General features: G+C 39.9%; 1 protein-coding gene across 8 annotated transcripts in view; it reads left to right on the forward strand.

Moving 5' to 3' along the window:
- Window positions 1–7,875: 7,875 nt before the first annotated feature.
- NFIB (nuclear factor I B) overlaps window positions 7,876–27,055 on the forward strand; it is a 189,739-nt gene continuing 170,559 nt past the window's right edge. For all 8 annotated transcript variants that reach the window (XM_053932910.1, XM_053932902.1, XM_053932903.1 and 5 more), the window contains exons 1-2: window positions 7,876–8,235; window positions 14,284–14,815. In XM_053932910.1, coding sequence (XP_053788885.1) covers window positions 8,206–8,235; window positions 14,284–14,815 — 562 coding nt within the window. In that variant the 5' untranslated portion in view covers window positions 7,876–8,205. The remainder of the gene's footprint in view (window positions 8,236–14,283; window positions 14,816–27,055) is intronic.

Here is a 27,055-nt window from a genome sequence, read left to right on the forward strand (position 1 = left end):
AGGAAGTTTTAGATGTGAAATCCTTCCTCTGTAAGTTTGCCTTACTGCTGTCGGGTTTGGACCGGAGAACAATTCCTCTGGAGCGGAGTTAATCCCACAGGGAGCAAGCAGTGTGATGTGATAGTTTATAAAAGGTGTCATCTGAAACCACAAAAATCACACACACAACCTGCGTGCAAAAACCTTTCATAAAAAAAAAAAAAAAAAAAAAAAAAAAAAAAAAAGTGCGAAGAACCGTACTCGCCAAGCGTGGCCTGAGAGGGCTAAACTAAAATCTTATTCGTCCATAATCTGCGAAATCCCGCGGCGGCCCCGCTGCGTGCAGCAGCCGCCAGGCGGAAGCGGAGAGCCGCGCTTCCCGCGGGCGGGCGGCGCAGCGCAGGCCGGGCTGGAGGAGGCGGAGGCGGCCGAGCAGCCGGAGCTGCGGGGAGGCTGGGCGGCCCGGCCGCTCCGCTCCGCGCTCGCATGGGGGGCGGAGGAGAAACGCCGGCATGGACGCGCAGAGGCGGCCCTGCCGTAAAAATACACATCTGTATGTGCGTGGATATATAAGAATTTAAAATTTAGGCGCGGGGGAGGAGGGGGAAGGAATTCTTGGGCCGGGTTCAGCTCGGACGCCACTGAAACGTGCTCTCCAGCCTGGCAGCTCAAAAGAGGAAAGAAGCCTGGGAGGAGAGGAAGAGAAGGAGGAGGAGCGCTCTGCCCGCAGGCTGTGACTTTAACGCCTTTTCCCTCGCTCACTCCCAAGAATTTTCATCCCGTTCGGTGTCAGCCAAAAACCTGGCAATGAAATAAATCCAAAACAAAGCCAACAGCCAACCTGAGTAAATAATAATAATGATAGTAATAGTAATACTAGTAATAATCCTCACCTCTTCCCTTAAGAAATCCCCTAAAACATCCCAAACCAACAGCAAATTAAACAAAACAAAAAAACCCCATACACCCCATCCCAAAGGGGTTTTACCCAAAAGGTAAAAAGTAATTTCTGGAAATAAAAAATAAAAATACAAACGAAATACCAAAAACAATAACAACAACAACAAAAAGCGCAACCACAACAAGAACAACAACAAAAAAAGCTCTAAAAACAATGGGTCCTTGAAAAAAAATTGAGATACATCCTGGAAAACGTGAAGGCAAAGGCCGAGTAGTATGTTGCAGATTTCAAGATCTCATTTATTTAATACAATACACCACAATGGTACATGGTGCTTAAGTGATTTATATTTGTCCATATATATATACACATTATTTTTAGTTCAATTGACTCTTCTTTTGTAATTCGTCCAGGCTGAGATTATGTCTCTGTGGTTTCAAAGTGGATGTTGTACCCTGTTCTTAAATGCTGATACCACATCTGCTTTACAGGATAAGATATAGGTGGTGGATTGTTCGTATTTAGCTATTTTTTGCCTTTTTTTTTTTTTTTTTTTGGCAGCTTTTCTATGTGGGTCACACTTTTATGCCAGAAATCAGTTGATGGGAGTTTGCATCCAAAAGTGCTGAACTTGGCATGTTTCCTGCTTCAAATTTTTCCCCCTCCCCCCTTTTCTCTGGCAGACAACTATCAGTTAACTGCTGGAAAGGATTAATGCAAATGCTACTTTATTGGTACCTTACAGACAGATCTTTCCCTCTCTTTCTTGTTGCTGTAGAAATTGCCTCCTTAGTTACATTTTAATATAACATTTTCTCGCTGGCTGTTTTAGCGGTTTTTGTAGTTAATGGACTGCAATTTGAATGTATCATGTGGAGGAAATGGCATTGCTGCTGTGTATCGTCTGCTCGATAAATTGTCTGGGGGCTTGTGCTGGTCTCTTTCATGCTGTATAGCAGGATGCAGTGTTAGGGTGGCATTTCTGACTTGTTTTTTAAAGTTACTCTGGAGGGTTTCTTTTTGTTCCTTCCCCCCACCACTTTTTCACTGCTTTTTGTTGTAGGACCTGTGTGTGTGTTTTAATTCATTCCTTTCTCTTGCGTGTCTGTTTGTATGTGTGTGTGCGTGTGTCTGCTTTCCCTCTTGTCCTCTCTTCCCCTGTGTGTCTGGGCCACATTTTAATGCACAATATCCCATCCATTAAGTTGTGGTTGAATGCGGAGTGTGTGAGGACTTGGCAGCTCTCAGGTTGAAGGGGGCAGGGAAGCCAGATTCGACTCTGACACAAGATGCCGATGTGGCGTGATCTGAATTATTATTAGTTCTGTGAACATAGCCATCTTCTCCTCCCGCTGCTGGAAAGTGCTACCATTGAACTTGTGATGGGACAGACAAGATTTCCAGCTTTTTTTTTTTTTTTTTTTTTTTTTTTTTTTCTTTTTTTTCTCTAAAGTACAGTAGCTGGCAGGGAAAAGGCACCAAAACACACAGGATTAACTTGTAACATTCTCTGAAGCGGTTTTGAGCTGCAACGCTTATAATTTTAACGTTAAATCACAAGAAAAAGATCAAGCACTTCTATAAGTCTAATGTACACAGACATTTAAATCCAGCTTATAGATGCTGCCCTCACCCCCCTCCATCACAATATTCTCAAAATCTGGCAACTGATATAAACTGCCAAAAAAGAAATGTGTTGGAATTTTATTTGTGGTGTTGTTATTGCTGTTTATGTCGAGGGCATTTGAGATCAGCACATGTGAATTTTTAAAGAATAGACCATATAGGAAAAAGAGGGGTTCATGTGTTTGTAAGGCCGAGGATGTGACCTGCAGTGAGGACAAAAACTGCACAGTTGTGTAACCCAAAATGCTGTGGTTTACAGCTTTACACCTGAGGTTTGATGTTTTTATTTGCTGGTCTGGGAGCTGTAGGAAACACAAGTATTATAGTCCCCATCAAACCATATGTGGACAGGGGTCAAGCACACACAGCTGTCATATGTATGTGTGTCTCTGTTTAAAGTAAGTGGTGTATTTCTTTTCTTTTGATTGTATCTGATCTATCTGTTCATACGTATACATAGTTTATGTACAGTATATGTTTCTTCCTACCACTCAAAACCAAGTAAAAAATGCTAGTAATTATTAAGATACATAATTTTATTGTTGTGATACTGTACTGGCTTAGAAGTTGTACTGACTGTTGTTTACATTTTAATTAAAAAATAACTTAAAATTCAGTCTCATGTGAAGCATATCAAGGCCCCATAAGATAATATATTATCAGTTTTCTTATTTAACTGTTTATGTGTTTTTTTTCTCTGAATTTCTGTGCATATGCATATGTTTATATATACATATATGTCTCCTTGCACAGACAATACTCCTGCACATAAAAAACTGTTCAAGGCTCTGTTTATGCCAAAGATGCAAAGGTTTACTTTGTAGGTTAATATGCTTGTACAAGAAGACTTGCAAGGCACCATGATAGAATCATACAGATAGAATCACCATCAGGTAACAAAACAATATAATATAATATGGTTTAGATTACTTGTCACGCATGAGTGACATAAACTATACTCTTATTTGTGCTACTCAGTATTTATGCATGTATTCAAGTAATTGTTCATCGAATGAACATGTGTGTTAATGACATTTTCTAACAAAGGGTGAAAAAGGAGTTAATGGTATTATTAAACTAGATGAAAAACTTGTGTTTTGGATCACAAAGACCTCTTACATAAGAGTTTTGGTGCTAGTTCTCAGATATTCCATACTTTAGATGAAAAGGCACGTGCCAGAATCAGTTCTTTCTGATTTCTATGAAGAGACAGCTGGAATTTTCATGAAAACTTGATTTCTTAGAAGCTCAGTATGTGCATGTTTAGATATTTGGCCAAACTGCCCACATTTATTCTGAGATAATCTTAGGCTTCACACTTCAGCATTAGTGATTTCTTTATTTTCGTTCCATTAATAATAGTCTTGTACTCCAAAACTTGAAAAACTCAAGCAGTTGTCTAGCCAAAGGAAAACAGCTGAAATTCTGGTCTAGGTGGGATATAAGTGGTCTAAATGGCCTTTCCACTTTTAGCGCAAGTTTGGCATACCAAGGTCTGCACTGGCAGAAAACTGCCCTGGCAAACTAGGATGGGTGGAGGAGAGTGAGCCCATCTGCCCATGGTGTCGAAAAACCCTTGTGGTTCTTTCTTGTGAGATGAACATCTGAGATCATGCAGTGTGGGCAGTGGATGTCCTCCCATCCTAGCCACCCTGCCAGAGTTGAATGGAAGGCAGGGGGATCAGGGGAGCAGCTCCCCAGTCTGGAGAGTGCAGGCTCACGGTGAGAGTGACTACTCACAGCTTTGGTATCTGCTGCCACTTACTAACGTGAAAGCTGCCTTTTCTTCCTGAATGTACATTTTTGTCACGTGAAGGTTTCTAGCAGCCGTGTGCAAGTGCCCAGCTGTGTGTGTGTCCAAGCAGTGTTATCAGTTCTCATATTGCATCATACCTGAGAGCAGGATCCCTTAGGCCAGCCTGGGCTAGGATTAGTGTCAGAGAACTACTCTCAGTGTCTCTCACTGGGAAGGTCAGATAGTGATTTTTATTTTCTTAATTGCCCACATTGAAATGCTAGTTGAACTTCCAGATACAGCATGAGGTTGGCATAGCTCTGGCAGTGAAGACAAAAAACAATTGTCCTCCAGCCTGGAGCTTCAAGGGTAGAGAACTTGCAGCATTAACAGGGATTTTAGTATGTGGGGATGGCGAGAAGGGTCTTTGGGGTGGTTGAGGAAATAATGCAAGTCAGAATTTGGAAGCAATTGAACCACTTTCTCACAAGGTCTCCCTGCATGCCAAGGGCCAGCCACTGTGCCTAGTGTCCTTGCTGCATTAATGCCATATTTCTCCAGGCTAACCCAGTTACCACATATCCTGCATGCCTCTGCAGCAAAGTGATAGAGACTTACACTTTGTTACGATCTTTATCCATTCTGAAAATAATCTTTAGCTTGCTTTTCTGTGAAAGGAGCTGAGGGGTTGAGGTGGGATGGAGGAGGATGGGGGGCACAGGCATGTGCACACATGTGTTTCTGAGCAGGGTTCTCCCAGGACAAAGCCTTCATTCTTCATGGGTTCCCACTGGGATTAACCAGGAACAACAGAGCCAAAACATGTTTGGGTGCCCAGTACAGCCTGCTTTCTGTCATATACTGGGAGCCTTTGGATCAAACCCATGGTCAAACCAATGGCAACATGTACCATGCCTGCCATGCCCTATAGATCATACAGAAGACAAAATGCTGCTTGAGCCATGCTGGCTGGGCAGTTCCATTTTCCCCAAGATGCTTTCATATAAGAGGCCTATTCAATCCTGGCCAGCAGACTGGCTTGGGGGTGGGAGTATCTGGCTTTGCCTGCTCTGCAGCAGTGCTATTCTGGGGGATATGGGTACATGCTGCAGGGCTCATTTCCCACCTTGTGCCTTCTGGGTAGAGATGCAGACCCACCCTCAGCCAGCTCTCCTGGCGATGCAAACACAATCTCACACTGACTCCCTATCCCTTGCAGTAGCAAAGGCTGTAGAAAGTGACTGGTTTCTCTCTGCCCTTACCTCACTACATTTGTTTTTTCCTGCTTGCCAGACTGCCAGGGAGTTCTTGCTTTTAGTGCACAGGACCCTAGTGCAACTGTAATCCCTTGGCCAGACCATGTGAGGGAGTGGGGCCTTCTACAAGCCCTGCCTGGGAAAGGGGAGACTTCTTACATCTATGAAGCTCACAGGGGCAGCCTTGCTGATGTGGTGGTGTTATGGATTTGGTTAGGTTGCCCTGATCCTTATGGAGGGATGAGAGTGATAAAGGGGACAGAGGAGAGTTATTGTCGTTTTAAATCAGGTCTGCAATAATGGCTTGTTGTGTAAGAGCTCAAGTACTCAAAGAGGTGTGTTCAAGGACATCAGTGCATTTGTGCCAAGAGGAATGTCTTTTATGGTAAATTAACTCCAGTTAAATAGAATACTTATTGAAAGGGAAACTTCATAATTTAAAGCTGTCACTATCAGCTTTTTGTGTCTGGGTAGAGGGAAAAACGATAGGCTTTTGGGGGTATTATACACCAGATATAAAAATATATTTTGCTAATTTTGGTTAACCCCAAGTTTGTGTCATTCATCTTTGCCTAAATGTATGTACTTAACTTGTCGCTTATCAGTATAGTCTATAGAAGAGAAGATACAGGACAGTTGTTTGAACCCTGCAAATCTCAGGGTACCGGGCAAGAGTAGCCAGCCAGAAACCGAGCTGTGGGGATGCGGCGTGGATTCCGCAAAGGTTACTGTGTTGGCCTCTTGCTGTTTCCTTTAACGTTACCTGTCTTGTACAGAGTTTTTCCTTCCCCCACTCATCCCTCTGCTTCTTTTGGTTTGTAAATTTATGGGAATTGCAGCTGGTAGCCTTGGCAAGCTCCCCTCATTAAGAGCCCGCTTTGAAAATGGGCTATGTTTGAGCATTTCCCTAATGAGGACAGGACGGGGTTAAAAAGTGACCATTTCATGGTTGACTTGAACCTGCTTACTTTCCTTGATGTGTCGTTGTGAAATGCCTGACGTGAATAAACTCTCACTTTGGGCAAGGAGGAAGTCAGCGGTCCCTCCGGCACGCCGCCGGGGGCTGCGCAAGGGCAGCGGGAGGGAGCGCCGGTGGCGCTCGGCCGCCCTGCCCGCAGCGTCGGTGCAGGCGGCGGGGGCCGCACACACCGGATGTCCCCTGAGGTGGGCACAGCATCGCAGCCCGCCTCACAGGAGTAGAAATAATTTTCGCTCACTGTTTTTCGTCCTTTCCCAGCTCCCCTGGTTAAAGCTGCCCCCGGAGAATGAATCCAGACCCTGGCACCCTGCTGCCGCCCGCGAGCCGGGACCCCTTCGCCGCCCCCGGCCGCAGCCTGCGAGGGCGGGGACATCAGTCTCCGGCAGTGCGGGACAGGCTCCCCCTGTTCCGGGCGGGCGGCGGAGGAGGCTGCCCTCCTCCCCCTTGTCCCCTGCCGAGGGTGGGGGGAAGCAAGGACGCCTGAGCCCCGCCGCAGCTGGCAAAGTCGTACCCCGAAAGAAGAAAAAGAAGCCTCTCGCAGATGGCAGCCCCCACCCCCACCCCCTCCCCTTCGTTCCCGCAACTTTCTCCCACCAGAAGAGCGGGAAAATGAGGGAGGGATGTTTGCGAAACGTGCTCGTTCCTTCTGCAGCGTTCGGTGGTAATGAATGCAGAGGGAGGGCAGAGGAAGGGGATCTGGTGGAAAAGGAATGTGTTTGCAGGAGGAGGAGGAGGAGTGTAAACGGTGATTGTGTAATTAAATAATTAAACCAAAATACTTAAATCTCATTTGGGGAGAGAGCTGGAATAGGGACCACAGGGTGTAACTGGTGAATTTTTCAACTTCTAAGTTTTGCAGAGTCAGGGCCGGGGTGGTGCGGGGGGGACGACACTCACGGACACGTTGAGAGCAAATCGGGTGGGAGCGCCCTGGAGAGATTTATCGTTTGAATTTTCAGGAGATCATTTTTATTACGGTGGCCGTTTGGAAAGCAGTCTCTCACCATTGCCCGCAGAGCGAGGACGGGCGGGCGAGCAGACGCTGCCGGAGGAGCCCGCAGGCCGCAACGCCCGCTCCGCCCGCCCGCCCCAGCGCGCCCCCGCCTCGGCGCGGCCCCGCGGCACGGTCCCGACCGCCCGGCGAAGTTTCGCTTGCCATCGCTGTTCGGGAGCCTCTTGCTCCGCTCCGGGCTGTAACCTTGAACTTTCGAAAGCGTGGTGACAGTGTCGTATTATTACGGCAGCACCACCAACTTCTGAAGAAAGAAAAAACACCGCCCCCACCCCCCGCTAAAAAAAAAAAAAAAAAAAAAGAAAAAAAAGAAAAAAAAAAAAAAAAGAAAAAAGGATAAAAAAAAAAAGCCAAACAAAAAAATCCTCCCGCCCACCCCCCCACCCCCCGAGTCCTTCCCCCCTCATCTGCAAAACAACCAGCAGCAGCAGCAGCAGCAGCAAAAGCAAGACTCCTGCGCCGCCGACTACAAGAGGGTTAAAAGTGTAGATTGGATTTCACCCCGGGAAATCTAGCACACGGAGTGAACTTGAATCTTTGGCTATTTAAGGAGGACTGGAGTTTGTTGTGAAGTTGTGGTGATCCGGAGCAGAGCTCCGTCCTGATTGATTTCATCTTCCTTGAGTCTCAGATGACTGTAAAATGAATAGATGAAATTATTCCTTTTTGAGGCTTTTCTTAGGGGCTCTCCGGGCAGCGTGTTCTCAAAGCGAAGTCATGATGTATTCTCCAATCTGTCTCACTCAGGTATAGACGCTTTTATTTATTTTATTTGTTAATTTATTTTCACGTGTTTGTTGGGATTTTTTTTTTAAGTTAATATGTATGTGGGTTGCTAATGATTACTAGTAGTTGTAACGGGTTAAAGCAAAGTCATAACTGTTTGTCAGATCCAAACTCCTCTCTCAGGAGGGAATATTAAAGAATAAACTGTACCACGCCATTGTTTTTGGGAGATCCATTCAAAGTGTCACCCGTAGACAAATACTGTTAATTGTTGGTGCATAAGAAGTCAAAGGTTAACAAACTGGAAATGAGCATGATTATGCTAAAAAACCGTGTTTGAGAAGTATTGATTTGATTGGAATCAAACGATTTGCACTCTTTTCAGCTCGCCTGTTTACACACAGCCTACAGAAAGGATTTGAAAGGAAAAGTGCTTTTTTTGACAAAACACGACCACTGGCCGGTGCGAAGTAATCCCGTCTTATGCTTAATTAATAATATGCAGGCTGCCAACAATAAGGGGGATGTGAGTGAAGATAACCAAGCTGTGCAGTGTTTTCTCCTTCGGTTATACAAGTGCACGTCGTTTTCCCCCTCCCCGCTAAATTGTGGTGTTGGCGGAGGAGCGTGCTCTCTCCCCAGCACGGGGAAAGACCGACCCTTTTTTTACAACAGCGCTTGCGGCCGCTTTTCGATCCCGATCGGCGACTGTCACCGGGACGGCGGGAGGGGAGCGGCGGTCGGCGCGGTGCGGAGCGGGGACGCGGAGCGGGGCGCGGAGGGCGGGGGGCGACGATGGTGCGGCGAGCGGGGGGCAGTCCGAACGGGGGTCTCCGCCGCGGCAAAGCGCAGATTTTGAAACCTGAGGGGTTTCGGAAGGATGTTTGGGAAGTTCCCCGGGTGCCCCTGGAGCGTCCTCGGCCGGCATACGGTATCGGCGAGCGAGCGCCGAGGCACCGGAGCCTGTTTCGGACGGTAAACCCTGTCTGCAAAGCCCGAGGATAGTTTCCAGCTTTCGTGAAAGTCTTTCTTAGGAGGATGTGATGTAAACTGATTAAGCGATAACTGCTTGCTTCTGCATTGGTGCAACAAATAGCTAAAGAAGCAGAAAATGTGCGCAAGTAATGTCTGCTGCAAGGCTGCTACAGAGAGGCCAAGTATGCACTTACAGTTGCACCATGAATAAATAAGTATGATATAAGTTATTCCACTGTTACAAACCATTGTAATTCGAAAGGACTAAAGTATTCATAAATTGTGATTAAAGATGGAAACAATGATAAGGCTTATTCAGTGATTGGACACAGTCCTGCAGTTTTTTGGCTGACACATTTTTTATTGTTTATATTTTGTTTGGCATCTAAGTGTGGTTGACTTAGATATGGATATTTTCAGTAAGTAAACGTGAGCTGCAGTGGAAGAAAGCTGGAAAAAATGTTATTAAGATATTTCTTCTTCAAAAGAGAAACATAGGAAACATTTTGTGTAACAGAGACACACATGGTTGCAGGTACACACATAGAAATAGCTACTTAGCGTGGAATCTGTGGTTAGCAAAATTAATTCTGTGTAGGCTGTCCACCATGTGAAATTACTGATGGGCAATAAGAGCTCTGCATCAGAATATAAACCTGACAGTACAACTTAAGAGCAGTTTTTGCATTTGAGACACAGGTTTTCACAACCACCTCTTTTACAGCAGTAATTCACGATTTTGTTTCCTGCTCTAATGACTTTTTAAAATTATATTTTCTTTTTGGACTCATTGATGTAATAGATTTCCTCATTCTTTACAAATTTGTGTTGAAATACTGCATTCAGGTGTCTAAAAAAATGCTACATTGTACTTCTACTGCCATTAATCCAAGAAAGCAGTTCCTGGCTTTTGTGCATTGATACTTTCTTCATAATATTTTACAATCATGCTCTACCATGTGCCATGCAGGGACAGTTCCCATTTGGTGATACATGCATGGAACGCAGTTGCAGCAAATTGTTTTAGTTTGGAATTTTTTTCTACCTGCTTGGAATGATAAGAGAAGTTTATAAGTATTTTTTTATATATATAAATTTAAAATTACACCAGTAATGAGAACTTAAACCTTGTATTCTTTATTTGTTTAAGGCAAAAGATTGATTCATCTCACTTTGAGTAGCAACTGCATTAAAGCATTACTGCCACAATTGTTCTCTCTGTTGTATTCTCTGTCTCTAGGACTCTTGCAGTGCACATCGACTGTGGTAGTAGGTGTTCAGAAGAAAATGTTTTGGTAAAAGTAAACACAGAACACCTGTTTGGATGGAACTACTTATGAAAGTGGTAGTTCAGTTTGTGCCGAGACAGCGCTGAAGCACATTTTAATAACAAGTCTAAAATACGAAGTACAGCTTTAAGACAAACCTTGTAGATTTGAGTGTTACCCATTATACTTACAATAAAGGTCTGGTCAGTGAAAATAACTCCAGGGTGGAAGAAGACTTACCAAATGCAATTTAATTTTGGGGCTCCCTTCTTCTCCTTCCTATATACCTCTTTTTCTATGTTTTAGAATGACTGGAAACTGCATTTATCTGTCTTGCTGAGGCATGAATAGGATGCAGTTACTGCGTGCCTTTTAGTGCTTGCTCTCTTGTGATATTTTTACCGTGTTATTATGTCACAGTAGACCAAAATCTCAGAATATGTAGTATTTTCTTTTGCTCCTCTATGTTATTTCACTAGGCATGAGAAAATCCATGCAGGGAAGTTGAGTAGATGAAATTTTCAGTATAAAATTTCCATACTTCTGCCTGGTGTATTTATTGTACAGTGCTCAATTTGAGCTTTCATGGGCTGATACAAGTTTAAAAGTGAAAGATAGGAGAAGAGCACTGCATATCCTCTTTATCTTTTCAATAAAGAAAACCTGGCCTACCTATTGTCATTAGATGACTGCTATTTTTTCCTTTCTTTACAAGCAAACAGTATAGTAACTTCCATTTTAATTTAAATTGCCAGTGCACAATGGTTACCTGAGCTATTTGATAGGACATTTGAAAATCTTACATTTATAAATCACTTCATTGCAAGAGCAACTGTGGCACATGAGCAAGTGCCACATAAAAACAAAAAATAATTCACTATTGTCTATATGAATATTATGGAGTAAAAATAAAATTCCGTTGATATCTTTTTAGGGGATTTGGTGGAGAATGTGTGTGATTAATTGGAAATGTCCATTTAGGATCATTTTTATGGGCACTTCCCCATGTCAAGTAGTATTTTCATTTGAAAATACTCCAGGTGCACAATGAATAGTTCAAAAAAATCTGATAAAATTGCTTTCAGACAGGATATTCTTTGCTGTGTTTCTTCTCGACACTTTTCACCTATATGTATGTCTTCAGGACTTAACAATACTGTGAAAGAAAAACCTAGATACAGTTTTTAAAAGGTTGAAATTTCTGGTGTGTATGTTTTTTGGTTTTTTCTCCCCATTTTTGTAAAGGAAACATTTGACTACTACAGACTGGAATTTAAACAGTGAAATTCTCTATAAAATTTTCATAAATATAAAGTGCTGTGGGTTATTATTGTTAATACTATATGCATTATCTCAAGGCATAGTCAATCTGAAATAATTTAATAATTTATGATGCTCTTCTTCAAAATTAAAACTAGATGTGCAATATTCTACTAGTGTAGAATATGTCCATGCCTATTTTATTGCCATTTTAAGTTATAAATGCCGAAGTCTGTTTAGATGTAGGGGAAATCATTGTATTGAGGCAAAAATTAATTTCTCCCAAAGCTCTTCAGCCACCTGCCTTCATCCCACCTTTAGCCCCAGCTGTTAGAATTTTCAAAATCTGTAGTAAATCTGTTTTATTCAGCCTAAAATGAATTGTGAAGATTTAACACAGTACGGTCATTATCCTTCTACTAATTAAAAAAAAAAATTCAGTACTTCAATTAAGATGACTTCTGGAGGAGAAAAAAATAAACTTTCTTTAGTAGTTATAATTGAAAGGGAAAAAAGCATGGCATCAGAAAGCCTATGAAGATAGGGAAGTCTTATCATGGGCTGTGGTTGCTCAGAGCAGTACTGCCTTCCCACACAAAGAACAGATTGTGGTTTAACTCTTTCCATGGCCTAGTTTTATGTGCCAGTATAGTAACAGAATTGTTCAAATCTCTGCTGGAAACTACTAATCAGTTTAATTGTTGCCTTTATAGGTCTTTGTCAAGCATCATACTGTAATGAAATTGTTTATGTCCCGAAGTATCTTCTATATTGCCTCTCTGTTCTTTTTTCCTTCCCCCACCTTTGCTTAATTTTTTTTTTCTGTGAGGACAACATGATCATAGGTAAACTGCTATTAACTTTTCTTTTTCTTTTTTCTTTTTTTGTTTGGCTTAAGGATGGTTAGAGAAGAGAGGTAACTAGATCTAGTGGGTTTTGCAACATTCAGGAAATTTTGAAGTTTGTTTGAAATTCAAAGATTTAAATATGGAATTCTTTGCCTGAAGCTTCCGCAATGGTAGTCTGCCCTCTATAATTGAGACCATTAGTTATGCTTTCATCATTTTTACCTAATGGAGTTAATCAGCCTATTGATTAAACATAATTCATTCCTTGTCTAGCACTGTAACTAAAATAGTAGTTTGTTAATTGTATTCTTGAATATAATTGTATAAAAAAGGTTCAGTTTTAGTTTGATTGCACTGTGCCACTAAGTATGATGAGCAATCTGGTGATATTTAAAACTAAATATCCCTACACACAGGAAGAAAGATAAGGTCTCCTTTTCAACCCAAAATATAGTAATGTTTGATAAGCAGATTGCAGTGTTTTAAACAGCAGACTTGTTAATGGAAAATAAGTTTCTGGGGAAGGTCTATTTAGATATTAACATGGATGTGTAGGATGGTACTTTAAGTAGACAAATGAAATTAATTTAATTGCTATAGGATGTGCCTGTAGACAACAACTAAGCATTACCTCCTTAATGCAATCCATATTGCTGCTAGGCAGAAGATAAGAACTTGCAGGTGAAGCCAGACAACAGAAATGGCTATTTTGAAACTGTAAATAAATTGCATGGATTTCACAAAAGCAGCATTGGACCAGCGGTGGACTCATAATATCTCTTTGCCACAGCATGTAGAAACACAAAGAATGCAAAGTTTGTGCCAAGTTGCCATTTTCCATTGTACACCTCAGATTGATTTTTAAGGGGTTTAAAATAATTGCCACCCTCATGTGATCAGTTAGCAAATTAACTGACTCTGTAGGGCTTCAAAATTTGCAGTGGAACTGCTGGAAGGACATAAATGTAATTTTTGTTCTCACCTTCATAAAGCCTTAATTTTACAGAGGTTAGTGGTGGTAGGAGGGAAGCGAGAATAGCTGAAAGTACAGAAGCTTCTTTTCAGGATTTGTATATGACATGTGTCTTTTGCCTGCTTTTCCTTACTGTATACTAGTTTCTCTAGTTACCACCACTGGAATGGTGCTGTTTCAGTGCTGGAATGTTGGACGTTTGATAAGAAAATGGATCAAGTTTAATGGCGCATGCTCTTTATGCCACCAGCAGTCTCTTGCTGAGAGCATGCTCCAAAAGCGGGAACTGTGTGGCATTACACTGAGCATGTATATGCTTTGTGTTTCTGTGCCACAGAGAAGAGAAATGAACTATGGCATTTGCCTCAGTCTTCTGAATATTTCTGCTCAGATTTTTTAAAACCGTGCAGTGTCCTCTTTGTGCAATGGTACTTTTCTTGATGTTATCTGTTAACTCAAATACTTAAATGTTAGGAGCAAAACATCTTGGTAGCATCCCTTAAATTATGTTGTCTCTGCAGTGTTGTGGGATGAAGTGAGAGGAGGAGTACAAAATAAAATTTTCAAATAGTTATTTTAAAAATGAAGCATGAAATTTGTGCAAATTTTATGTGTTTATTCTCTTCATATCGTATTTCACTTAAAAATTTTCAGAAACGTTTCTTGATACTGCTTTGGTTATGAGAACTTGCTGACTTTGAGTTTTCTTGTTCTCTTCTTTTTTTTCCTTCACTTCTTTCCACAGGATGAATTTCACCCGTTCATTGAGGCACTTCTTCCACATGTCCGTGCAATTGCCTATACTTGGTTCAATCTTCAGGCTCGAAAACGCAAGTACTTTAAAAAACATGAGAAACGAATGTCAAAGGATGAGGAAAGAGCAGTCAAGGATGAGCTACTTAGTGAAAAGCCTGAAATTAAACAGAAGTGGGCATCCAGGCTCCTGGCCAAGCTGCGCAAAGATATTCGCCAAGAGTTCCGGGAGGATTTTGTGCTCACAGTTACTGGGAAGAAGCACCCATGCTGTGTATTGTCCAATCCTGACCAGAAGGGCAAGATTAGGAGAATCGATTGCCTGCGACAGGCTGACAAAGTCTGGCGTCTGGATCTAGTCATGGTGATCCTGTTCAAAGGCATCCCCTTGGAAAGTACGGATGGAGAACGTCTCATGAAATCCCCACATTGCACAAATCCAGCACTTTGCGTCCAGCCACATCACATAACAGTATCAGTCAAGGAGCTTGATTTGTTTTTGGCATACTACGTGCAGGAGCAAGGTAGGAAGCAGACTGTCATGTTTCTATTTTAGTATGTCAGACTCTGACTCCAAGTAGCTCTGTTTCCCCTGTGGGCTGGCTTCCAGTGAAACATTGTTCTGTGGTCCATAGATGTAGTGTGGCTACATATCCATTTGTAAATCAGCATGTATACATATATGCTTAAACACACACATATTCCTGCAGACCTGTGTGACATGCATATTTGACATGCGTGCCTCTTCCAAGAGCGAGAGAGACACATACCAAGGCAGTACTTTCATTCCAGTGAAGTTGCCTTTTATTTTTTGTGAAGAAGTTGCAATACATAGTTGTGACTTCAGAAAACATTCTTGTTTTCAAGTTGTGTTTTTAAAGAAAAACAAAACAAAAACCCCCACCCCAGTACTATTAGGAACAGATGCAGGTATATGCAATTGCACAGTCACAATAAATACTACAAGTATTTATTATTGTTTTTATAGTTAATCAAGAAGTAGTTAATCAATAAGTTATCCTTAAACTGATCACATTGAAGAACAATTGTAGACTTTCTCATACCTATAAAACAGAACTGGAAAATACTTTATCATGGCTGTATTTCATGTAAATGCCAAATAGAATCAGAATTGCAGCATACAATATGTAATGTTTTATTAACATTTTACATCAGTAGCTCATCTTATCTATTTGAGCTTTAAAACAAAGATCCAGGTTGTAATATTTTGTGAAATTGTTATGAAGAGTATATTTTCATAATCACACTCATATAGTTCTATTTGGCAGGTAATTCAAATGCGAAAAATTGCAGGAGGTCTATAGAACAGCTTTTTAAACTTAATATTACAGAATGCAATTAAAAACAGGGCTTCTGATAATCATGTGTCAGGGGGAAAACCTACTAGCCATCTTTCATATGTTGGATATTCAATAACAATACCCATAGGTTCCCTAAAATTGTAAATGGCTGTAAGTAGATAAAGGTGTTGGTTTGTGGTTGGTGTTTGTTTTTTTTTTTTTTTTTTGTTTTTTTTTTTTTTTTTTTTTGTCCTCTCAGATAGTAGGTCTTCTGAAATACTTTTTCTCTGTTAGGGTCATTTTGGTTCTTTCTGATAATGATAATGTTTCCTAAGTGTCCTTGTAATGCTGGGTGATCAGCAGTAATAATGCATTTCTTTTTTAGCCACAAATCTCAACTAGGGAAAGTTCGACCATCTGCAGATGGTGGGCCATTTCACAACTTGGCCTAGTAGTAGCTAGACATGGCCTGCAGAAGGGCAGATGGCAGGCTATTATCTGATTCTTGCTAAATAATTATGGGATTTAACTGGAAAACAAATTGAATTGATTTTGTTAGTAACAAAAATGTAAAATTCCATGTCTTCATTTGGTGTATACTCATTTTTTAATAGGAGAGCTACACAGTGAAATATTTTTGTTTTAAGTAATTCTCTTTCAGCATTTACTCATGCAAGTAAAGAACTGTTTTTGTGAATGTATGTATCACATTCTTTTTTGCTGATTATTTGTTATGAAAAAAATATTGGCTTCCCCCCCACCACTAGTATTTTTTAGAGTTTTTTGTCTCTCCACAGCAGTAGACACATTTACGTATTTTACAGTGAATTTAAGTAGCTGCAGACTCTGTTAAATCTGATCCCAAGTAATATAGGAAGAAAGATTTCTTTGATAACATTAAACAAAATAGCTTAATTACAAATAATTTTTACCTTTAAACTCCTTTTGTAGAAAAAAAATTCAAATTATATTTTGAATGCATATAGCGTAACTCATAATTTACTGATTAATTCTATGGATTTACCTGTCTCTAAAAGTCAAAACTGCAAATGGAGGCAAAACAGTTTAAGTAGCTCTTGAGCCAAAGAAACTGGGATCAGTACTCTTAATACACTATTGAACTATAAGTTGTTGAAATGCAGTAACTTGAAGTGGCAGAAGGAATTACAGGGCATAGCTGATTTTGTTGATTTTAATGTATTGAGAATATAAGTTTATTTAAAACACTTGTGTATAATTTGAGATGAGGAAGTTAAGTATGTTGTAATATTATAACTTTCAAAGTTACACAATGCTACTTTGAGAATATACTGAAAATGAAGCTGGCTAATTTCTATATACCAAGTCACTCTTAGAAGACCCTTTTGTTTATTGCTAACTGCATGTCTTTTCTATTTTGCTGCTTTACTGTAAGTCTTCCATTAACATCTGTTGGCTCTCTTCTTGAAGAACTCATATTAAGTTGTTTATGTAATTTTTTTCCATTTTACCAAACTTTGATTCTCTATACTCATTGAAAGCAGGTTACTTGTGGCACTTTGTAGTGTACTTGATTAATAGTGCCAAGCTCTGCGAAAGATATGCATGGAATCAACCAAAAATGTTGCATTATACATATGGCGTTTTACTTTTTATTTATCTTTCAGAACATATAAACGCCTAATATCACCATGTAAAAACTAAGTAGAAACATTGAAACAATTAAATCCCTGAAAAAATATGAAGAAGGAATTAGCACATAGAATGAAAAAAGGGGCCAAGTAGTTTGCTTTTTTTGTTGCTTTAAAATAAAAGATTAGGGAAAAAAGGAGGAGAAAGGGTAGTTCGAGTGCCAGTGATGGTTGCCAGTGGCACCAGGATTGGCATCAGACCCTCTTTGTTTAGCCTAGGATGTCTGTGATTTGTTGGTTGGCATCCGCATTGCAGTGCAGAGTAATGTTACAATATATTGACAATTTCCAGATCTAGAAGTGTCAATAATGTTTTCTGTTCTTAACAAAAAGAGCTTCTACTTCCATGACTGCCTTGAAAGAAGAAATTAGGACTGATCCAGGAAGTTCTATCATTGATGAACTTCATCAGATGCTACTTTTCGCTCATCTCAAAATTCAGCATCTTTTTTCCCCTCTATTCACTTTCTGCTAACCTCTTAAATAAAAGAAAAAAAGAAAAAAAGAGGATTGACGTAGGTTGCAATGCTGCTCCTTTGACTGAAAAGAAGGAAGAAAATGTGAAGTATACACTGTGATCAATGTTTAACATTAAAATAATTATTAATCACAACACGCTTCTATGGAGCTCTGCTTGTGTGTATCAGGGGTGTGTGTGTGTCCCACAGATTGTTTATAAAACCCAAACTTGAAAATGGTGTGAACATTGTTTCTAATGACAGAATTTTTTTTTTCTTTTTTTTTTTTTTTATTCCTGTCAGCATCAGAGAGTATCTATCATTTGGTATGAAATGCATTTCAGTCCATAAAATCATTTGATGGTATTTAATTCAGAGCAGCGCTTATGCTGTGTTCCCGTTGCTACAAGAACCGCCATTTTGTTTGTCGAGTGCCAGGAGAGGGGAAAAAAAAGGCAGACAATGTGCTTGATGCCAATAATGGTTGCCAGTGGCACCGAGGTTGGCATCAGACCCTCTTTGTCTAGTTGCTGAATGCCTTTGATTCGTTGGTTGGCATCCGCATTGCAGTGGGCACATTGGAAAGTTTTTGACAATCAGTGAATGAAAGCTGCAGTACTTGTTTGCTGCAACAGAACCAAGATAATATAAATCTCTCCTTCAGATGGATGTTTTACTTACTCTTACAGTGACTCATTAAAAAAAAGCTAAAATTGCCTTATTTTTTTCTAAAACATAAAATATCTATAGCAATGTGCCTTGTCTGCAGAATTCTGAATTCCCTTATCATCTCCACTACTTTTTTTTGCAGCTTGAATAAAACGCAAACTTGATGTTAGATAATTCAGCATATAGTGAATGAAGTATAATACACCTTGGGAGTTTGAGAGTTTAAAGAACTGAAACAGTCCTACTTGCAAATGTTAAGATTTTTAAATGTTTTTAGTGCATGTGTCTCTCAGAGTACATTTTTCTGATCAGTCATGTTTACACACTCCTTTGTCCTTATGTAAGGGTGATATAACTGGGGGTGCCCACGTTCCCAGCTGTTAATAAACTCTGGAGTCGAAGGAGGAGAGGATCTTTTAAACTATCTAGGGAGTGGGGAAGAAAATAGATGCAGATGTCCTTAGTCCTGTAGTGTTCAGGCACTTTTCATTTTTTTAGCTTCTTACACCATCAAGATGCTACCACAGCTCCAGCTGTGTGACTTTGTTACCAGGAAATTGGCAAAAAGAATCAATAATTTCTGTTGGAAGTTTCCTAGATAGTTAACATTAATATTGCTTTCCGGTTAACTGCTATTATCTCGTTAATTAATAAGAATTAGCAGCTGTTCCCGAAGGGCTGTGCAGAAGGAAGCCTGGCCTATGTGAGTCCCTGAGCTGCTAGACTGTGTCCTGTCTCTTGAGGATTGGAGCAGGGGGTGCTGAGCCAGGAAAAAAAAAGAAAAAAACAGGAGAAAGATGAGAGAAGAGCAAGGGCCCTGGCCGGCCAAGGGGAGAATTTTGTTTGCAGGACTCTCGTGCTGAGCTGGCCCTGTGCTGGGGAGGTTGGCAGTGCCCTGCCCTGCCGCAGGTGCCATGCCCCACTGTGGGGGGTGTGGGAGGGGGCATGGGTACACCCCAGTGTGGCGCCCACACTCCTAAGGAGTGCGCTCGCAGATAACCTCAGCTGGGGTGCAGGGTGCTGCCGCTGCATTGAGCTGGAACGCTTTTGCCCTTAGCTTAATGCCAGCAAACTGGCAATCCCCAGCCAAGTGGGGATATCACTTTCTCAATTCAGATGGTCCTGGAAACATGTGTGCCTTGTCTTACTTGGAAAACATGCCCTCTTCCAGAAGGAATTGTAATTCTTTTTTTAATGAGATATGTCTAACTTGCAGGAGTGGGTGGGTTTATCAATGGCTTAATCTTTTCTAAAGCTTTTTGAATTTTGTGAATTTATGTCTATAGGGAGCTCAAATTTTGAAAGAGGTTTGCATAGTAGATTCATGTTACATTTCAGTTTTCTTTCTGTAAGTTGAGAAAATTTATTGTGTAGTCATTCTGTTCATGTTTTAAAATTATAATAAAATTGATTTGGTTAGTTTGCTGTGACTACATGAATTTTCCACTTAAAATCACACTCAAAATAATGTTTTAAGCAGTTCCTGGTTAAGTCATATTATGGTCACATACCTAAATACCACACCACCCAGACAGATTTTGAATGAGGGTTCGCATTTTTTGTGTGCACTGATGTTCCCACATAAAATTAATAAAAAAGCAATGGGCTTAGATAAATCAACCATTTGATGATTGTTTCTACTTCTTTTAACCTTAATGATTTGCCTTCTTCTGAATACTTACCTGGGAACACACAGTAGAAGATTTTACCTGTTTTGCAGAAGGATATATCAAAGTGCAAGGTGATGTTTTGGGAGTTTATACAGCAAATGATGAGTTACAGCAGGAACAGCAGGAAATAGAGCTTATTACTGCCTGTACCTTCATACGCTCTAGTACCTTCATACCTCTAGGACTTCTTGCACAGTGAAATGGCATGCGATCCTCTGCTCTAAATCTGAATTTTGAACCGAAAAGCCAGTACAGAATCAGAAGTATGAGTTTATATTTTGTCTGCTCTAGTAGGAGAAGAGCTTCTAGTAGTTTTAACATTTTACAGGGAACTAGCAACCTTTTTAAAACTGAATTACTCTGGACAATTCGAGTCTGTTGAGGCGTGAAGAGAACACAATTTTAAAAAACCTTTTTTGTGCCAACTGAAAAAGACACTATTATTTTCTAGTTTTCTAATGTAAAATTTTGGATAACTATTTCATTGTTGACTGTCTCTATTGTACTGAAAATTATAGGCAAGAAAGACATTTGCCATTAGGAAATGAAGGCTAATTCAGTCTATATATGGATGTAATAATGTTTTTCAATTGATTATTATAGTTACTTTGTTTATGAAGATGTAGGATACTGAAACATTTTGAAACGCCACTTAGAAATTTTCATTTTTTCAGAACAATGATATGTGAACTAGCATTCAGATAGTAGGTCTGAAGAATTCAAAATGTTTCATTTCTTCTTTTTAATTTAAAAAAGTTTCCTTTAGAGCAGAAATAAGGGTCATGAAAAAAAAAAAGGAAATTTTCCATATTTAGTATTCCTGTTACAGGAATTAAATTTACGTGCATTTCAGGAAGGAACATTTACCTCATTCTGATTTTTCTTACCTGATACACTAAGAGGAGTAATTTTCACAGGGACAAATAACATCAATTGTGTTAAAGATAAAAGAAGTTTAAATAAATTCTGTTCAGCTACTTGAAAACGTGGAGGTCAGTGTTAATTTATGAATGACATGCAGTTCAAAACAAGAAATGATAAAGTAAAGAATGGAAAATGAATCAGAAAATTCTTGCTTCATGGTAGTTTCAGACAGAATACTGTGAACAAAAAAGATTATTCTAAACTATATACAAGACCATTCATTAATAAAGGAAATGCCTCAATTTTAAGTAGAATTTTATGTTTTAAATTTCTTAAATTTTCATGCATATTTCAATTCACTGTAACTATGAAAACTTCACTAAAATAATTAAATGCTAAATGCCACTGAAGGTTGGATTTTAAAGTTAATTGCATAAGGTTGCTGTCAAGTCCACTTCTTTATCTCGCTTTCCTTTTTTACCCTGTGTTTCCTCCTTCTTCTCTTCCCTGCTGCTAGGGTAATAGCACAGTCATGTCAAGGACAGGTGGCCCTCTGAAACGGTGGTCCGCAATGCCAAACATTGTAACTCAAGAGGCTTCCTGAAGTGTTACTTTCCAGTTTCAACAGCAAGGTGAAATGTTTCTTTGATGTAATTGCTGGGACTAGGATGGTCTTAAAATGAAGTAAAATGCTATCTTAACTGAATAGGTTTACTCCTTCCATTGTGGGGTGAAGAAGAAGGCTCTTTATGAGCAGCTACTTTATAGATACTAAATGAATGTGAAAAGGGGAGAAAGTATCTGATACTATTTATTTGACAGATGTCAAACAAGATGTCATTCATTTTAGTGAGGTTTCATTATTTTACTCTGTATCTTTTTTTAATTTTTGTAATTTTAAATTCTGGTGGAATTTTTAGAAGTTTTTGCTAAAACCCTGGCTCAGGGCATTGAATCCTGGATTAGAAGGGGTTTGAAAATCTCAGAAACTAGTAAAAGGGAAGTAAATCTCAGATTATTAGCTTTTCTTAGAGAAAGCAGAGTTCATTTTGGTGTGTCTATTGTACTTTCTTGTAGCAGTGAGTTGTGTGTGAACCTGGAAGCATTCTTCTAGCACAGTTGTTTATATTTCCCCCACTCCATCTTTTTAATGACACAAAGATTATTTGTGCTCTCCCCACCAGTTCTTCTCTGAGGAGGATTCTTTCCTTTTCTGAAGTATATTGTACTTTTAAAACTTTAAATACATATATTTCTTTAGCTGTTTCTTGGGGACATCAACATTGGAATGTGACTTTTATTCTAGTTCACCTACCCCCTGCCCCCATCCCATCCCTGCCCCCAAAAAGAGTAGTGGGAGATGGGCACTTCAGACTTGCTGTTTGGGGGGGATTTTCAGAAAGGGCTGATAGTCTAAAGTGTGTTTATCAATCATAGTGTTTCAATCATAGTGTTTCAAATGTTTTTAGATTGCCTGAGGACAAGAGCTTTTGTCTTTGTGCCCCCTCCTCTTGTGTATTACATTCCACTTTATACGAGACCCCTGTTCAAGTCAGAAAGGTGACTTAAAATTATAGGGACCTTGGAGTAATTTTAACCTTAATTTGCTCCTAACTGCCTGTGGTGTTTGGAATTTGTAAACTACATGTTTGTTTGTTTGTTTTTACTCCAAGAAATAGTATTGAAACAAGAAGTTACTGTGATGCGGCATGGTGTGAAAGCTTAGCTGAATCCCCTTCAATCATTGTGTTTTTTCTCTCTGTGGAACCTTGCACATTTTTACTTAAGTAACCACTCATCTCCAGAGTAGAAGGGACATGTCAAGTTTTCCACTGTCCTTCCATAAAGGCACCTTCACTAAAGACATCTCTGTAGCTTTAAGTGGGCTTTTTATTATTTCCCCTCTGAATAAAATACATACGGAAATTGATCAAAACAATTCCCATTTTCTTCCTTGGAAAGTGAACAGAAAGGCCAAATGCAAAAATGAACAGGTAGTGAATGCTGAGAAATTTGGTGTGTAAGTTGAGAAATTAGGGAAAAAATTCTGTGGTTGTTTGTTGGAGGCAAATGGTGTGCACAGGTAAGTATATTCTATATCGTTTGGAATTATTTAACAATTGTTAATTTTAAGTATCTATGTTTTGAACATATTGTTTATGTATTTGACTTCCTGATCTCTAAGCAATATTAACCGAAGTTATTGCACATCTTTTCATAAAGGATCAATTTAAACAGCTGAAAGATGGTTATCTATTTATCTTAAATCTTGCATTGTATTTTAATTTCCAGTCAATTTCCTTGCCATATCCTTCATAAGCTGTCTTCTGAGGTGTCATAAGATTTATATATTTTTCCTTAAAATAGAAACAAATCAATGTGCATGCTTTAGAATTCAGTAATTACAAAGTCTATGCCTTTAGAAATTGAATGAAATTAAAATAGTATATATTTTTGCTCGTGGCTTGCATTGGGCTAAAATGCCAAACCATTTTCAGCCTTTTTTATGAAGTGGCTAACAGGGAAATGTTTAGAAGATTATGATGGATGTGCATTGTGTCTGAGAGATAGCAAATAAACTTACTGCAGCATCAGCTTTCCATTGCCTGAGTAATGCCATTGAAAATGATGCCAGACTTTTGAAGGGATAACTCCACTCCAGTGTCCCTGATTTAAGTGTGAAAATTTCTCCTAATCAAGACAACTTACTCTGACATCTGCAGTTTCTAAACGGATTACCTTAAATTTGTTATGCCACGTTAAAAGATGTGTTTTACAAGGCTGGCCTCAGCTTCTGGCCTTAGTGTCAAGAACCTGGCTATGTGATGCAACACATCTTGTTAGGTTTAATTGACCAAAGCTGATTTGTTAAAACAATTCATTTGTGCTGTAAGTCATACCCACGCCAAGTTGCTACCTGAATCTCTTGACCTTGGTTTGTCTGGGTCATGAAATGGCTGTGAACTGCTTGACCTCTCCATTGTTCAGTGGCCATGCCACTTCCTCCCCTTCTTTATGGTGGTTGCTGACAAGAAGACCTCGGCTCTGAATTTACACCCCACTGTGTTTTCTGTGTCTCTCTTCTGTATCCTCCTTTGAAAGTGCTTCTGATGTCACCACCTATTGTCTGCTGACAGTGAGGGGGACAAATTGATAGCCCTTCATAGTGGAAGAGGTAGTGAGGGAATTTCTGGAAGCTGGAGGAAAACTCCATCCCCTCTCAGTCTGCTCTGCATTTCTGTTATGTTGGGGTGCATGGGGTCACTACTTTTTTCAAGGGCAATAACCATCTGTCTTAGTCAATCCCATTTCACTGTGAGCTTTGTTTGAGTGGGATGTGCTGGGAAGAATGATCCGCTTTGAAAATATTTTGTGATGAAAATCTAATGAGTATGCACACTATTTCAATTTTTAAGAGTGATCAAAATAATTTTTTGGTGTGAAATGGAGGAGTGTTTCTTGTCAATGTCATAAGTGGCTATTGATTACTTTAATTCCAAATCATCGATTTCTAAAGACCTAGCTTGTATTTAAGAGCAGTCATGGTTTCTAAAGCAAAGGACTTTAAACACTATGCTTGATGCAGTATCTAATCTTAGTAAAAGGGAGAAAGAACATATTACTTCTTTAAAAAAAAGTATGACTTTATATGACTTCTTAAAAAAAAAAAAAGTGAAATACATTATTTCTAGTGGAAGCTACTTGTTCTTAAGAATTATTTTTGGTGGAGGGCAGTCATTGGCCCCTTACCCTGACAGGCTGCCTACTGCCAGTATCTCAGATGCTAATGTCAGCTTCTTGATGTAGACTTTGTGCTTCCCATAATTACCAACAATTTGACTGTTGAGACAGTTTGTTTTGCAGAAATGGGTATTACATCTGATCATATGCTGCATTGTGACATTGTTTTAGGAAGTAGTGCCTTTCAAAGTCAGTGTCTGGATCTGTCAAAAAACTGTGGCTAGGTTAAGAAAGTTATAGGCTAGTACTGGTACTATTATAAAGCAAGTAAATTTGTATTCCTGTGGTAATCAGATAATTGGTATGCTCTTTTTTAAAGTCCTTAGCTCTAGACTTTGCTCACATGAGTGGATTTATTCAATCGAGTTGACATAGTTTAAACCCCATATTCTTTTCATAGCACTGTGCACTGACTTTCACAGCACATGAGCAGGTTTGTATTTCTGCAGTACACCTGATTTCTTTGTAAACTTATTCTTTTTTTTGCTTCTTTAAAAAGAAACCAGATGGTATGTTTACATACAGCATTCCTGTGCACTTGTGATGAAACATTTTCTTTCTGTGTGAAACTGCAAGATAGGTGTGATTTCTAATTGCAGTTACATAGGTCCTCTGAAGGAAGAGGGTGGGAATACTGGTGTAAGGAACTTGAATGTTATGGCTGTGATAACAATGTAAAGTATGACTCAATGTTTAGTTACAAGGACTTCAAAATCCTTGTCCCTGGTCCCCAACCCCACCATTGTCTCACCAGGTGACTGCAGGCAAGTTAATTACTATCTCTGCGTCTCTAGACCTGGGGAGAGAGAACACCTCTTGCTTCAGTGTTGGTCTAGCAAGGATTGTGGTAAATACTGTGATAAGTACTGGCTAGAAAGTTCCTGTATTCCACTGCAAGCAAAACCCATGTGCTGGTGCCCAGCCCCCAAGAGGGCTCTGTATCATAAAGAAATGTTGTACCCAGTTTTCTCATGCCCAGACAGAAGAAACTTGCCCAAGCAGGGAGGGCCTGCACAAAGCATTCCTTGCCTATAAGCCCTGCGGTGGTACTGCTCCGTAGGAGAGGGTGTTGGAGCGAAACCATGCAGCAGGGTTGGCCTGTCACAGAGGACTGGGGCTGTGGGAGCAACACTCCTCAAGTCACCCCTGCTTGGTTGAGCAGGAGCTCTGGGCAGGGCTGGGCCTGGGCGATGGGATGTGGCACAGACAGCTGCCTGAGTTTCCCTGCCCTGTGACAGTAAAGCAAAAATATGCTTCAGACAGAAAGATAAAAGAAACACTCATTATGGGACAATTGTATGGATATTCATCAACATTCAGCCACAAAGGAGGCATCTGCTGTGCCTGCAGGGGTGACCTATGAACACAGTCTGCTTTCCTGTCCTTCTGACTGCTCTCACAGGTTTTCAGTCAAGTGGGCCACTTGTACACTGAAGTCCCTGCCCCGTGGTCCCATGCTCAGGATGGATGTTCAAGAATTTAGTGAGGTGTGAGATGAAACTCAAGCTAGTGTAACACTGTACCTATGTCTGGAATATGTTGGCCATCCTGTTTCATCTCCCAGACTTGGACAAGTCTGATTTGTGAGGCAGCTGATGGGCACATCATTGGTCTGTATGAGCTTAGTCCAGGATTGAGTCTTAGAGGGCCTAGCTTTGCCTGAAACCCCAGGTGGTTGCAGTGAAACGCTCCTAAGTAATTAGTAACCTGTGCTTTTTGGACTCAATATGCCATCTACTTTTACTCCTTCAGTCACTGCTTTCCTCATTCCTCTCTTTATGATGATATTTCAGGGTTGGTAGCCATACCAACACCTACAAAATTACTGCATCTACTGCTCAGAGTGGGAAGTGGCAATAATTTACAAAAATGAAGTGTGTCTATGCATTTTTCTAGCTGATACTGAAACAGCGCAGTTTACAGCAAAACAAGGGTTAACATCAGAACTTATTCTATTGTTTGACTTCCAGTTAAAGAATAACCAGCTTGTGCAGAAAAGAGAATTGAAAATTTGATTTTTGGACTTTTGGATTCAGACATAGAATTCAAAGGATATCAGGTTATGATTTTGCCATATATGCATTCATAGGTGAGTTTATAGCCTGCAGTTCAGTCACTTGTAGAGGCTTATGTTGTAGGAGCCACAGACTTAGTTGGTTTAATAAAACCAAGGGAAATTGTTTTAAAGCTGTGTGTAATTACTTTAACTGGCTTAATTGCTGCCTTTTTTTTTTTTTTTTTTTTTTTTTTTTTTTTTAGTTAGGAAAACATATCAAATTGTTACTTAGAGCATAAAATAGTTTTTTGCACTTTGTGGTGTGGAGTTCTGTTGTATTTTAAAACATATTCTGATCTTGCTTTATCATACATAAATGTAGTGTGTGTATGTAG

The sequence above is a fragment of the Vidua chalybeata genome, chromosome Z (genome assembly GCF_026979565.1).
Source record: "Vidua chalybeata isolate OUT-0048 chromosome Z, bVidCha1 merged haplotype, whole genome shotgun sequence".
NCBI lineage: Eukaryota > Metazoa > Chordata > Aves > Passeriformes > Viduidae > Vidua > Vidua chalybeata.